Source organism: Athene cunicularia (genome assembly GCF_003259725.1).
Source record: "Athene cunicularia isolate RWA chromosome 6 unlocalized genomic scaffold, athCun1 chr6_part1, whole genome shotgun sequence".
Classification (NCBI taxonomy): domain Eukaryota; kingdom Metazoa; phylum Chordata; class Aves; order Strigiformes; family Strigidae; genus Athene; species Athene cunicularia.
The window spans coordinates 17,247,135-17,260,644 of NW_020799105.1; the positions used below are offsets into that span (position 1 = coordinate 17,247,135).

General features: G+C 35.0%; 1 protein-coding gene across 1 annotated transcript in view; it reads left to right on the forward strand.

The window, feature by feature from the left end:
- Positions 1 to 478: 478 nt before the first annotated feature.
- NHLRC2 (NHL repeat containing 2) overlaps positions 479 to 13,510 on the forward strand; it is a 34,018-nt gene continuing 20,986 nt past the window's right edge. The window contains exons 1-5 of the mRNA XM_026851524.1: positions 479 to 488; positions 1,755 to 1,907; positions 6,061 to 6,516; positions 8,865 to 8,986; positions 10,649 to 10,778. Coding sequence (XP_026707325.1) covers positions 479 to 488; positions 1,755 to 1,907; positions 6,061 to 6,516; positions 8,865 to 8,986; positions 10,649 to 10,778 — 871 coding nt within the window. The remainder of the gene's footprint in view (positions 489 to 1,754; positions 1,908 to 6,060; positions 6,517 to 8,864; positions 8,987 to 10,648; positions 10,779 to 13,510) is intronic.

A 13,510-nucleotide genomic window follows, 5' to 3' on the forward strand; every position in this document is an offset into this window, starting at 1 on the left:
TCTTTTTTTTTTTTTTTTTCCTGTATTTAAAAAAAGCTTTCCCTTCTGTACAGTGCACTGATACCTCTCTCCTCTGGTCATAGTGAGGACGTTACCAACTCTTGCAGCTTTTTCCTGAGCTCCTGTGGTTTCACTGCAGCCGCCTAGGATGTTTCCCAGCTTTCTCTCCCATAACTTACACATGCTTGTCAACTGTTGTGTCCCCGATAATACAAACTGTGCTGGATATGTCATCCTCCTTCGGCGCTGTGCCCATTTCCCTTTTCATACGTTTCTGTATCTCTTCCCATGCTAAGTGTGAAATTAAAAGTTAGGTCTTGTAAGATCTTGCAAACCCTGCTCAAGGTCCTTTTAACCTTAGCGAGGCTCTCTGCAACTGTGGGAGCTCACATCTGACTGCAAGACAGAGAGCTCAGCTGGTGAACTTCAGGGTTAAAATCACATGTGTATCATGGGAATGAATTCTGATGTTTAACCAATGGAGCAAAGTGAATGCTCGTTCTGTCTAGATTTGGGCCCCTGAATTTTCACCTTTGTCATTAATATTGTTTCACTTTCTGTGTTGTGTCAAAGCTTGTTTTCTCCTCTAAAAAGAGCTCAGATAGTCAACATTTTTAATTTCCAGCATTTTTTTATGAAAGGTATTTTAATTCTAGTGGAGAGGAGCAATGCTGTAAAATAACCTAATCTTTTCTATTAAAAAGTAAATTGTAAAGCCCTTATACTGTGGAAATAATGCTTATACTTGATAAATTATTATTGTCTCCAGATCTAAATGTGTGTGCATTCATTTATGTTTAATAATATATGGAGGCACTCTTAGTGAAATAGAAAACAAGCTTCCTGCTGACTTCAGCAGCAGTAACTTACAGGGCAGTAAGAACAGCTTGCTGCAACTGTTGGGATGTGAAAGTTCTGAAGATTTTTAGATCAGTCAGCATACTTTTTTTTTTAAAAAAAATAGGCCTTCAAAAATTTAGTTCAGCTTTGCATTGTATCACATCAATCTTTTCACGCCTGCTGTTTTCATAAATGTTAAATGATAATAATGGCACACCATATTCTAGGATATTTATTTTTTATTTTGATACCAGTTTCTCATGGGATCAGAGGAATATCTGTTACCAGAGAGAAAAGAATGATTTCATGTCTCATATCAAGGGGTTAAAATAAATGACCAGGAGTGCTACCGGGTATAACTGAAAAGGTTGTATTTCTTCCCATGTAAGGATTAATTTATACCTGTAATTTCAGAGTTGAAAGTCAAGATCAAAACTATAAACACAAAATATTTCAGTCATCTCTGAAATTAGATCTTTACAAAACTGTTGGAAGAATCATTGAGTTTAGCAATTTTTTAGTTTGCTAGCATTTATGTAAGTTTTAATAATTAATTGTTACCCTTCTAACATTGTTAGGGGTTGATTAATGTAAATTATGTTTAAAAATGTATGAAGATTGTTCTGAGGCTTGCATGTTCTTTCAATTAAAAGGTGCCTATTTAAATATATTAACTTTTATATTACATTAAATTGTGTTAATATTTATTTTCATTTAGTAATTATGAAGAATTGGGGAGCATAAGGATGACTTGGATAAATATAAGACTTTTGGTTTGCTTTTCTATCTGTGTAGAAAGGGGTGTTGAACTTTTGTTTTTTAAGTTCAGTGTACCAGGAATGTTGTGTGGTGGTATGCAAATCATGTGTGTCTGCGGTTCCCTGCCCTTCCCCTAACTGTTCTCTGAATTCCAGATCTACAATGGTTAAACACTGAAGGTCCTATTTCTCTTCACAACGACCTTTGTGGAAAAGTTGTGGTGTTGGATTTCTTTACTTACTGCTGCATCAATTGCTTGCACCTGCTGCCTGATCTCCATGCGTTAGAGAGTCAGTACTCTGATAAAGGTAAAAGTGCTTTGGCTGGCTTGCAATAGAATTTCCTGGCAGTGTTGCAGGCAGAGTAGCTGAGTCACTTTGTTGCTGGTTACTAAACAGCTGGCAAAATTTCAGGGGTGCCTAAAAATGTCTTCTAATCTTTTAAGTAGCCTAAAAAAGGTGACTGTGTATAGTCCCATCACATTTTTAAATGGGGTTAAGTAAGGTATCTGTTGTGTCTGTATAATTAAAGAAACAGGATATGTGCTTAAAGCCCAAATCTGATATCCTCATAAATAAGACTATTTGCAAAAAGCTGTGCAAGGATGTAAGGTACAGGCTCAAAGTTAATGCAAGTATGTAACTCTCTACACTTGATTTAGGAACCAACTCTGAGAAGAGTAAATGTGGTAGGATGGATATATTAGGATTACTTGTTTTCTCCATTCTAACTGAAATAACAATATATGTAAGCTTTGTTTAGATTTTTTTTTTTTTGTATTGGCATCACATTATATACCATTAGGAGTCCTGTATTCTGGAGATAGAGTTAAGCTCTGTAAAGACACATCTGACATGAAATCTCTCTCTGAGTGAATAAAAATGCAGGGTAATTACTATTTAGAATGCAGTCTCTTGTCATCATGATGACTTGTCAGAGATAAACTGTAGTCTTACACAGAATATATCAGCTACTCACATCTTGGATATTTTAATAGACTGAAGAGTGAGATGAAGAACAGTGTTACTTTCAGTCCTTTAAATATTATATATATATATATATATATTGAATAATGTTATCATCTTTAAGTCTCTGATTCTCCATTGATGTTTCTGACTTTAATTTTGGCAGAATTTATTTTAACATGTTACCTTTGTTCACTCGAAATAGAAATTACAGTATCTTTGAAATTTCAAGTTCTTTAAGTAGTTCACTTACATATTGTAGGTTTATACAGTGCTTTACAGAAGACTCAAGTAAACTAATTTTTCTACCTTGTAAAGCTTAGCTGTTTGCTTTGGAGAAATTTGAGATGTGGTGTAATGTTTCAGATATGAGGGACTTTAATAAGAAAAAACTGTCATGGCATTTTTTGGGGAGGGAGACAGTTTTAAGTGGAAGGTGATTAGCAGATGATAAATGGACTGCTGTGGATATCAGGCATGCTGAGGGAGTGTCTAGATTGAGATTTCAGAAGATTACATTGATCATTTAAGAAATATCTTTAAATGAAAAACATTTTGTAGTATAGTGTTCTTGTATTAGTGTAGTTGTCATATCCTTAATCTGTTTTTTAAGACCAAGCTGTTAAATCAGTTGATAAGATATTAATGTTAACAACCTCTCCCCACAAGTTTTCTCTTGAAAGTATTTGAACATCTCTATACTGGTGTAGAAGAGGCTGCAGAACTGTGAACTGAACCGAATGTCCACTTGGAAACACATTTTTTAAGTTGCTTTGTATTAAACGTGCTGTCATAGGAGTTATTAGGAGTTAATACCTGAGGAAAGTACTTTGCTGATAGGTGATAAATTCTTCTTGCATTGGAGCTATCCTAATAAATTCTTTCTGATTTGAGCTATCCTGTTCCTGCAGGAAGTGGAGTGAGAAAAGAGATACTTGGAATGAAAGTGGAGGTTAAAGGAAAGAAGAGCAGGTGTGTGGAACATCAATCTTAAATGTAATCCATTAGGAAACAGAGGATAGTAGTTGCATTCAGGAAGAGATTAAGGTGCTTGATGGTTCAAACAAAAATACATTGTTTTTTTTCACTATAGATATCTCCCTTTTGGTTGTTTTCTGCTGTTTCCATGTTTTGATAGTCTGTTCAGGACTATTTAATCTTTCTTTGCTGTGATAAGCGTGTAGATTTTAGCATTACAGTTATATGTATAAATATATGAAGGCAGTAAGGGTTGTGGTTTTTTAAGCTGTAGAAAAGACTTCAGTAGATCATCTTCTACACCAGAGACAAACACAATTTACTAGTGAATACTATGAAAAAGAGGAGGGAAGAGTTGCTGACTTGAGCAGCTTGAGAGAAATAATTAGAAAGTATATTGTACATACCAAAATGCTTTAAGAATGTGTAGAAGTATTAATGCAGGTATCTTGGTATTCAGTGTTATTCTGGAGTTTCATTGTATTTTGATCTGCTCTTTTTTCAGTTAATGGAAGTCCCTTCCGTTTTGGTTGGGTTAGTTTGAAAATCTATCACTTTGTGATTGCAAAAAACTGGATTTTGGTGCAAAAGATGAGTGACACGATTTCTTTTGGCAGTAGCAAGTCAGATTTAATATATAGTGAAACTGCAGCTTTACTAGACTTTAGATTTGTAAACATAGCATTTATTTACACATTTACTGGCTATAGAAGTGACAGAGGGTGCTGACCTAGCCGACAGTTTTAGAATGAAAACAAACATCTCACTCTGACAAAGCATCTATTTCATAATGCATTTGGATCTTTATGGTGTCAATATTTGAAGGAATATTGCTTATCTTTTTCTGCAGAGCTAAGGAAAAAACCCATCAATATTGATACAAAATGTCTTTTTTAATTGTACATCGTGTACAATTGTGTATCTACATTTTGATACTCTGATCACTTTTTTTTTAAAAAAATGTGGTTCAAATGCCCTCTTACATGGAGTATGTTGAAACTTCAGCGGTGTGATCATGGGATGTAAGAGGTCTGAACACAAGAAGCTGTAGGTTTAGGGTGATCCTAAATCATTGTCATATGTCATTGTACATATGCACATAGTTCTATTGTCTGGCATTTCAGAAGATCTGTTTAAAAATGAAGACTGCTTTCCATAGGATTAAATGTTGCCTACCATCTTTATCTGATATGTTCTTGCTGCTATCTTCAGTGGTGCTATTTCTGTGTTTCAAGTGGCATTCAGAAAGTTATTTTAAACCCCAGTGCATATTCAGTTCATGTTATCAGCAGTCCAGAAGTGACTTCTATAAGAGGGAGTACTTTTTAATATTCAGAAATAGCTTGGCATAAGTCCAGTGTTGTGCTCTGTTATAATCCTTCAAATAAAGGATTTTAAATGGTGTGCGTATTCTTATATCTCAGCATAGCATCTGTCAGTTTCCACAAGAGTTTTCTTCATGAGAGGATGTTACAACTTATTTGCTGTTCAGATGTTCAGTATAGAATTGTCTTTCTAGCTTTAATGATATTTTTGAAGGACAAATATAAGCACTGCTACTGATCCTATTACAGTTAAAATATTTGACCAGCTGTTTGGAGTTCAGCGGTTAATGATGCTACAGCTTCAGCTGTCTGATGCTGCAACATGCTGTACCTATAGGATTGATAAAGACTGTGAGTTATAGTGATTTTTTAAATTCTGTATATGTGAAATTGTTTTATTCAACTAAGTCTTATATTGTGCAGCACTTTGCCCTTTCCTGTTGTCCCATTGAAGACGATATTCTTCTCCATTAACACTGTTTTATGGTTGAGGAAAAGGGCTAAAAGAGAAAAATAGCTTTCCATTTCTCTGTAACTGAATAAAAAGCCAACTTGAGATTATGTTAGTTTTTTTAGAGGGAAACAATCTTATCTGAGTTCAAATAATACAACTGTTTGAGACCTGAAACAATGAGTATGGTTTTCTACCACAAAACCAGAGGTGAGTATACATGTCCAGCTAGCCAATCTCTGTGATAAAGGTAGGAGAAAAGCATAAAATAAATACTACCTTCTGTTCCAGACCATGTCCTTTGGCACAGCTATTCATAGTTGTTACATTTTGGGCCCTGGTTCAGGCCCTCTGATCAGATGGCTGCTTTCAGTATTCTTGCCGTAGAAAACTCTACTGACTGTACCTGCAGGGCTTTTGGAGAATTGTTTTACAAAAGCATTTTATTTTAACATATTTGCTTGAAGTTTTACAAATAGTGAAGCCCTTTAATGCATTAGGTCATAAATGCCAAATAACAGTAAAGATCTGGTATGTAAATTTCCAGTTTGGAATGAATTGTTGTATGGCACATAACAATTGATGCTAAATGAAATTAAATGTTTTGCTTTTAGTTTGTTCAAATCCTCTTTCATTCTGGAAAGCAGTCGGTCAAATTGTGAGATAACTGTTCGTTTTTACTTTTTTTTTTTAATTCAAATACAAAATATGCTTCAATGCACAATTTTATTTTTCCTTTCAGATGGTCTTATTATTGTTGGTATCCATTCAGCAAAATTTCCAAATGAAAAAGTTCTGGATAACATTAGAAGTGCTGTTCTGAGGTATAATATTGTCCACCCTGTAGTAAATGATGCAGATGCAACACTGTGGCATGAACTAGAAGTGTCCTGCTGGCCAACTCTGGTCATTCTTGGGCCTCGTGGAAATATGCTGTTTTCACTTGTTGGAGAGGGACACAGAGAGAAGTTGTTTTTATTTACTTCTATAACACTGAAATTCTACAAGGAGAGAGGACAAATCAAAGATAACAACATTGGAATAAAGTTATACAGAGACTCCTTACCACCTTCTCCCCTGCTGTTTCCTGGCAAAGTGACCGTAGATAACTCAGGAGAAAGGCTGGTAATAGCTGACACTGGACATCATAGGATTTTGGTTACTCGAAAAAATGGACAAATTCTACACACTATTGGAGGTAAGGGTGTATAAGTTTATTACAGTAATTTTAGTTTAGGAGTAGAGTATGTTCACTGGGCCTACCAGGCTCTTTTCTTAGAGGACGTAGCAGTTTACAAGGATTACCAGAATTCTTTTTTCTACTAAAATCACTTTCACTGGATATGGAGGGATATAGTATAGTACCATCAATAGGAGACTGTTCATGCAATTGGTTGAGATGTCTAATTTTTTTTTCTTTGTTCCATTGACTAAAGCTTGTATCTTCCATATGATGTCCAAATGAATTACAAAAATTATATTTTGTATTCTTCTGAAAGAGTTGCAAATGGGTTTAAATTTAAGTTATGCACATCCAGCAGTAAGGTAGGGAAGAGAGACAGTAATGCTTCCCTTCCTGACAAACGAAAAGAATGTTGAATTGTGGTGGTGGGTGGGGAAGTTCATGGGGTATGATTTTTCTTTGGTTGTTGTGGTTTTTTTAAATGAAGATCATTCCTGTATAGGATCCCCTTTTGGTTTTTAGAGGAGGGAAGAATTATTATGAACAGTGGCATTGTCCTAGTACACAGGCACCTGAAAATGAAGTTGCCTCAGTATATATGAAAAGGCCTGTGTTCTCACCAAAATTGAGGTGAAACATATAAACAAGTTATGAAAATAGTGAAAGTATTTAAATTTACTTACATTTGTTACAAAGTTTGTTAGTAGTGTTTCAGCTTTAAAAGCTAATCTCTTTAACTTTTTGTAAAATTGCTATCTGCTTTACAATGTAAATAAAGAAAATTTGCATGTTCTTTGTATGCTTTACGCTTTCATAAATGAAATGTTCAGGCTTGTTCTTTTTTTTAAATCCATTACAATGCTCAAAGTTACATCTTAATGCACCAAGTACAGGACAGTCCATCCATGAGTCGTCATGTCATAACAGACAGATTTAGGAAGTGGTTGAATGCCTAAATCATTGGAAACTGGTTCATTTATGTTTCAAAATCAGGACCTGTATGCTGATATGTACTATATTAGTCTGGTATTGACCAATGCCTGTCCTCTGGCAGGATCCTACAAACCTCGTAAAAATACCAGTGGTACTGTTGTTTAAGGAAAGGAAGAACATCTCTTGCTATTTGAAGTAACAGTGTATTGGATAGACAGCTTAATTATCCAAGTTAAGCTGATAAAGGCATTAATCTTAATACCCTTCATCAATAGGAAGTACAAACAGGATTTCTTATGACAAAAGTCATGAGTTGTGAGAATCTGACTTCTGTTTGAGATGTGAAATGAAGTCTCTGCCAACAAGCTGCCCTTTAGTGTTCTGGGATAATCGTTAAACAGCAACTCAGAGGGAAGTATCCTGACCTCTGAACTGGTTTCCCTCCTTCCTGTGCTAGTCCCTTCCTTGGGGATGTGCACCCTGATGCTTACAAGGGGAACTACTGGAATCTGACACAGCAGCACCTCAGTCCTTTGTGTCTGTAAAGGTCTAAATTGTCTTCTGACAGTAGGTTGTAATAAAAGTCTGTGTATTTCAGTGACTCAGTTAAATGACTCAGTGGGCAGCAAATAATGTAATGAAGTTGATAATACAGTAATAAATGTGGGCATGCACAAAGGTTAAAATTACTATATTTGCATCATAAATCATGATGCACACATAACTCATATCTAATCTAAATGTCTTCTGCTGACATATACTGCTAATGCATTTTTAAATGTTACTCCCTCAGAAATACGATGCTTACCTTCATACTGTTATATTCAGGTCATGTTCCTTTTTATTTCTTGTTTGTTCTGAGCAGAAGACTGTCACTCCATCATTCTCACTGTTCTTTTGTATAATTATTTCCATGTCATCTTTTTCCTAATTATTATTATTATTAATGAGAAAATGCTGCAAATCAAATACTAGTTTCATTTGTGATTACACCAAGATCTAAACTATTGAAATGAAGTTGAGTTTTAGAAATAAAAGTTCTTCCTGCTGGCTTGCTTTGATGTAGTCAGGAATATAAATATATGTAGTTTTTTATTTCTGTCTTCCATTGTTGCTTTTGTCCTTTAGTGCAAGACAACAAGAACAATTTAGAACCCTATTAAGCTCATCTTGCAAAGCAAAGTCTTAAAGAAGCAGGGAACTTGCAGAGAATGAGTTCAAAACTTAATAGCACCAGGCTATCATAATTACATAGAGCAATGACTAAAATGAGACTGCACAAAATATTAATAATGTAAACTGTACAAGGTGCTAGGAAAGCATCTTTTAGTGTATGTAATTCTCTTACAGATTTAAATGTATGCACTTTATTTTAAAGTTTGGAGTTTTTTTCTAAAATTACTTTTGAGTTTCCTTTGTTTCATTTATAGGTCCAAACAGTGGAAGAAGAGATGGAAGATTTTCAGAGGCAGCTTTCAACTCACCACAAGGGATTGCTATAAAAAATAATGTTATTTATGTAGCTGATACAGAAAATCACCTAATCAGAAAGGTACATTTTCCATAAGGAAATTAAAAATTAATCTCTTATACCGTATTCTACTTATACAGGTGAAATTTATACCTAATTACTCTCCAAATATCCTCAACATCAGGAAGGAATAATAGGCCAAATATCTTATAAATAAATGTTGTGCAGTTTGCTTTTTAAAGGACTACATAACACTTTTGGGCTTCCTTTCAAATGAAGATGGTTCTAGCATAAGTGATTTTGGTTTTTTTCCTAGTTACTCTTACTTTCCTGTTACGAGAAACATGTATTCTTAGTACTGGAAGCAAGAATTGGTTTTGTTTCACTTCAGTAGTATCAGATTCTTATCTAAAGTTATTGTACTACTGTGGTTCAGGGGATATCTAAACTTCTGTTAGCTGTTTGGGTCTCTAAAGTGCAGGTAACTGCTTTAATATCAGAGTTGTCTGCATGTGGATTTTTTTTTTTTTATTAAACACTTGTAAGGTTTTGGCACATAGGTATGTTACTCATTGTGCTTATATTGTCATTGGATTTTACATTTGGTTAGGTCAGATTTAGAATAATCAGAACTTTGTTGAAGCAATATAGTATTACCTTATTATTAAAAGTTTTTATGTATCTCAGAAGATCATGTACTCAGATCCTCACAGATATGTCTGATTTGCAATCAGAGGAGGTACATCCTTACTCAGTTTGAGTGCCTTTGTGTCCTGTTAAGCAGGTTCATTCTGTGTTTCACTTCAAAGCACCCATCCACAAACTCCCTGCAACTGTATTCATTGTAGTTGGCAACCAGGTTTTATTCTCGAAAGAACCAAGGGTCGCTGTTTGTACAGAAATCTTGTTACTAAAAATGAGTAGTTCGCATCCGGGGTCCTCATCTTACTAATAGTCATCACTGTAGCCTGGTGACTGCAGGAAATTGTGTTGCAGGTAGCAAAGACAGCACAGAAACGTCTGAAAATCTGGATCATACTTCTTCAGCATTTTTTCATGATATTTAGCTGTTCCCTTTTACCATGAGGGGATCTAATAATTAAAGTAATACAACAGCTACAGGACATGCTTTCAAATACTTGTGCAGGCCATAGGCTGTGCAAAAAGAGTGCTTTTGTTGCTACAAAAGTTAGAAGATCCTGTGTGTGAAAGACTCCCTTTTTATGTGACCTTAAAAAATAAGCAAATGAGGAAGGAAAAATAAAGGGATTTAGGTTGCAGAAATTAAAATAAGAACATTTTTTGCTCTAAGGCATGAAATAAACTTCAAAAATAATTTCTTTGTGCAGATTATTTTATATAGACATGGAAGATACTGTTGTAGTATCTGAATTTTTATGTCATATTCCTATAGCAGTTTAAAATAAAACATCCACATCCATTGTCTGTCAGAGTATTTCTCTAGAAAATTTTGATGCCTCTTTCTACAACTGCTGAGAAAACGTTGACAGAGCAGTATTAATTTTTGTTGCATGTGGAAAACAATTCCAGGCACGTGGTCTTCCTGGTGCCCTTGCTGCCCACATCATCATTATTCTCCTATATAAACAAATACTTGAAATTCATTAGGATTTGTTTTTTATTTGTCATCAAAACTCTGTTCTTGACATTTAGTTCAAATTATCTGTAACTTCAGCCAAGTTAATTTTGTGCATTTGGTGTGTATAATTTTGCTTCTTGTAGATTGATCTGGAATTAGAGGTGGTGACCACTGTAGCAGGCATTGGGATTCAAGGTGTTGATAAGGAAGGTGGAGCAAAAGGAGAAGAACAGCCTATCAGCTCCCCGTGGGATGTTGCCTTCGGAAATTCAAGTACTGTGTCAGTTAAGCTTTCAATATCTCAAATTTACACATGCATGACTGTTTGCTAAATGTTTTCCTGGTTTGGTAATAATCTGCAATATGAAAAAGTAAAGATTTACTTTACATCTGAGTCTAAAAAAACAGTGGTTTCATTTGCAAGTGGTAACTGCAGTTCTGCTTTGGATCCTGAAAAAATGTGAACTTTTACTTGATGGAAGAAAAATTCTTTTGTTGCAAGTTATACAGTCACTGTTTCCATATACAGAAGGAAATTGTGATTGCTTTTGTTCGGTCAGTGCTTCATGACAGGATCACTTAAGGAGCAGCTATGTTTTACAGGAAGTACTCATTGTCTAGAAGTTCCCTTCCTTGACTATACAGATGTGTCTGACCCCTTGTAAATATTTGAGTTTAGGAAATAAAAATAATTTTAGTTGAGGACTTCTGTTTGTTCCTGTTTAGGTAACATAAAATCATTAAACTCAACATCACGATAGAGTTAATCAGGTAAGAGAGGAGTACCTCAGAAAAAACCTTGCAAGCATCAGGGAGTAAAAAGTAAATTTTTGCATAATAGGATGCAAGAATCAGCTTCTGAGGATTTAAGTTAACACATATATGAGCTTGACATCGTATAATTGCCATGTTTTCAGCTGCTATTGACTGTGAGTTGATGCTCTATTTTCTCAGGTTTCCATTTCAATATAATTTAGAAGTTGCAGATGCAAGTTTATGAACAAAGGCAGAGCAGTGCTTTAATGTGGTGCAAAACCCTTAGGTCAGTATTTCAGGCATAAAAATTGACTTCCAATATTGGGATTTCTTGAATCTGCAGATGAATGGAGCAGGGAAGTAGCATGATTTAAGTCTAATATCTTTAAATTAGAGGTGGTTTGCAAGATTAGTAGATTTGAAAATTTTACTGACCTGGAAGCATTTGTTATAATCTTGGGTCAATTACAAGGGAGGAAAACACACTCAAATTAAGTTTAAGGGAACATGAGACTAGTTCATAAATGCTGATTGTATAGCAGTCTTCTGGTACAAATACATTGTCAGTATAGACAGTGTACCACCAGCAGACTTGACTACTGAAATAAGAAACTAGCATCAATTTTTAGATTTAACTTAGTAACATGTCTTCTACATGCACGCACACACACATATACACACACACAGAAAAAAGGCACTTCTTTCAAAGGCTTGGTCAATGACCCTTACAATCTGTGTTAAGCATATGAATTCCTCTTGCAAGAGAGAGTACCTGAAAGAGAATCTCACCAGATGTGGGTTGCTATTAATGAAGGCATGAGTTTTGCTGAATGAGTTTTGCTGACTTTTATCGCATCTGATTTTCCTATTGTGAAGCAGTAGACTGTTGTGTGACTAGATGGTGTAGTTTTCAAGGTGTCTTGAACTAGCAAGATGATCTCCGTGGGATGTTACTGCAGAGCTGTTTCACAGATCAACAAAGGAGGAGAGTAGTAATTCATCAGTGGTTCAGAAATTTAAGCTAGTTAACACAACTATTCAAAATAGCCTATAATTTTACTTTTCATTTTTCATAATGCTTTCTTCTGCTTCTGCCAGCAGTTGAATATCTATCGATACTTTTTATTTTTGAGAGCTCTGCTTGTTAAATGTTAATTGATATGATTGTTATCAACACGAACATACTAATTACTGAATTAGTCACCTGTAGAGGATTAGTCATCTTCACTGTTCAACACCAACTGCTGAATTTTTATAAGCATTTACATAAAAATCAGATCTTCTGAATACACTCTCTTCAGACCAGTATAGATTTTTTTCATATTCAATTAGAATCTACTAGGTAGTGTCTGTTTAGATCTCTACAAAATATAATAGAACCTGTCAGTTAAGAAGAGATTAGATCAATTTTCATTCCTTCTTTAAGTGGGTAGTAGGCCAGATAGATAAAATGGGGGGATGGGCGGTGTGGTGTGTGTCCTTTCTTTTTAAGATTTTATTTTTTTTAATATGGTTTTGTGTGAGTAAAGTAAGCTAGGAAAAAATGTAAATTAGTGTAATAGCTAAATAAAATTCTGTAGAGAACTATAACCAGATAGAGTTGTCAAAACAGCGGGTTATATTGAGTAGAATGTTAACAGGAGTTAACACAAGGAACCAGGACTGAGTCTTGTAGTCTGCAGTGCATTTGTCTTACAGCACTGACACTGTCATGAACTACAGTGACTTTAAGTTTATTGCCAGACATCAAAATAATTTGTCAACACTGCAGCAGAGTTTGTCAAAGTTATGTTGTTGCTGCAAATTGCTTGAGCCTAGTAGGATCTTCTGTTGCTATCCAGTATATCATGGAATTCACCTGTTACTCAGTAAATGCATGCGAAGCACAGTTCTGTAGGAAATCCTCACTGTCCTGGGCAGAGACCCAGCCTTCTGTTGGCAATTCTCAGTGTGCTGTCCTACAAGTAGATACCCTGCTGTCAGTGTATTAAAACTGGTATGTCAATGTCTACTTATGCATTTGGATGGACAAAATAATCGATGAGAGTTACAAAAATTACTTTTGTTCGCATCCATGCAGCAGTGCTCATTTTTTATGTATGCTTGTATGTATCTCTGTGCAAATTGCAAGAGGTAATGTACACTTCAAAACTTAGATTAATTATTACAAAATTCGTGACTTTTGTTTTAACTGACATGGCATGTGGGAAATAACATCAACTTTCCCATTTTCCTTAGATGTGTGTGGC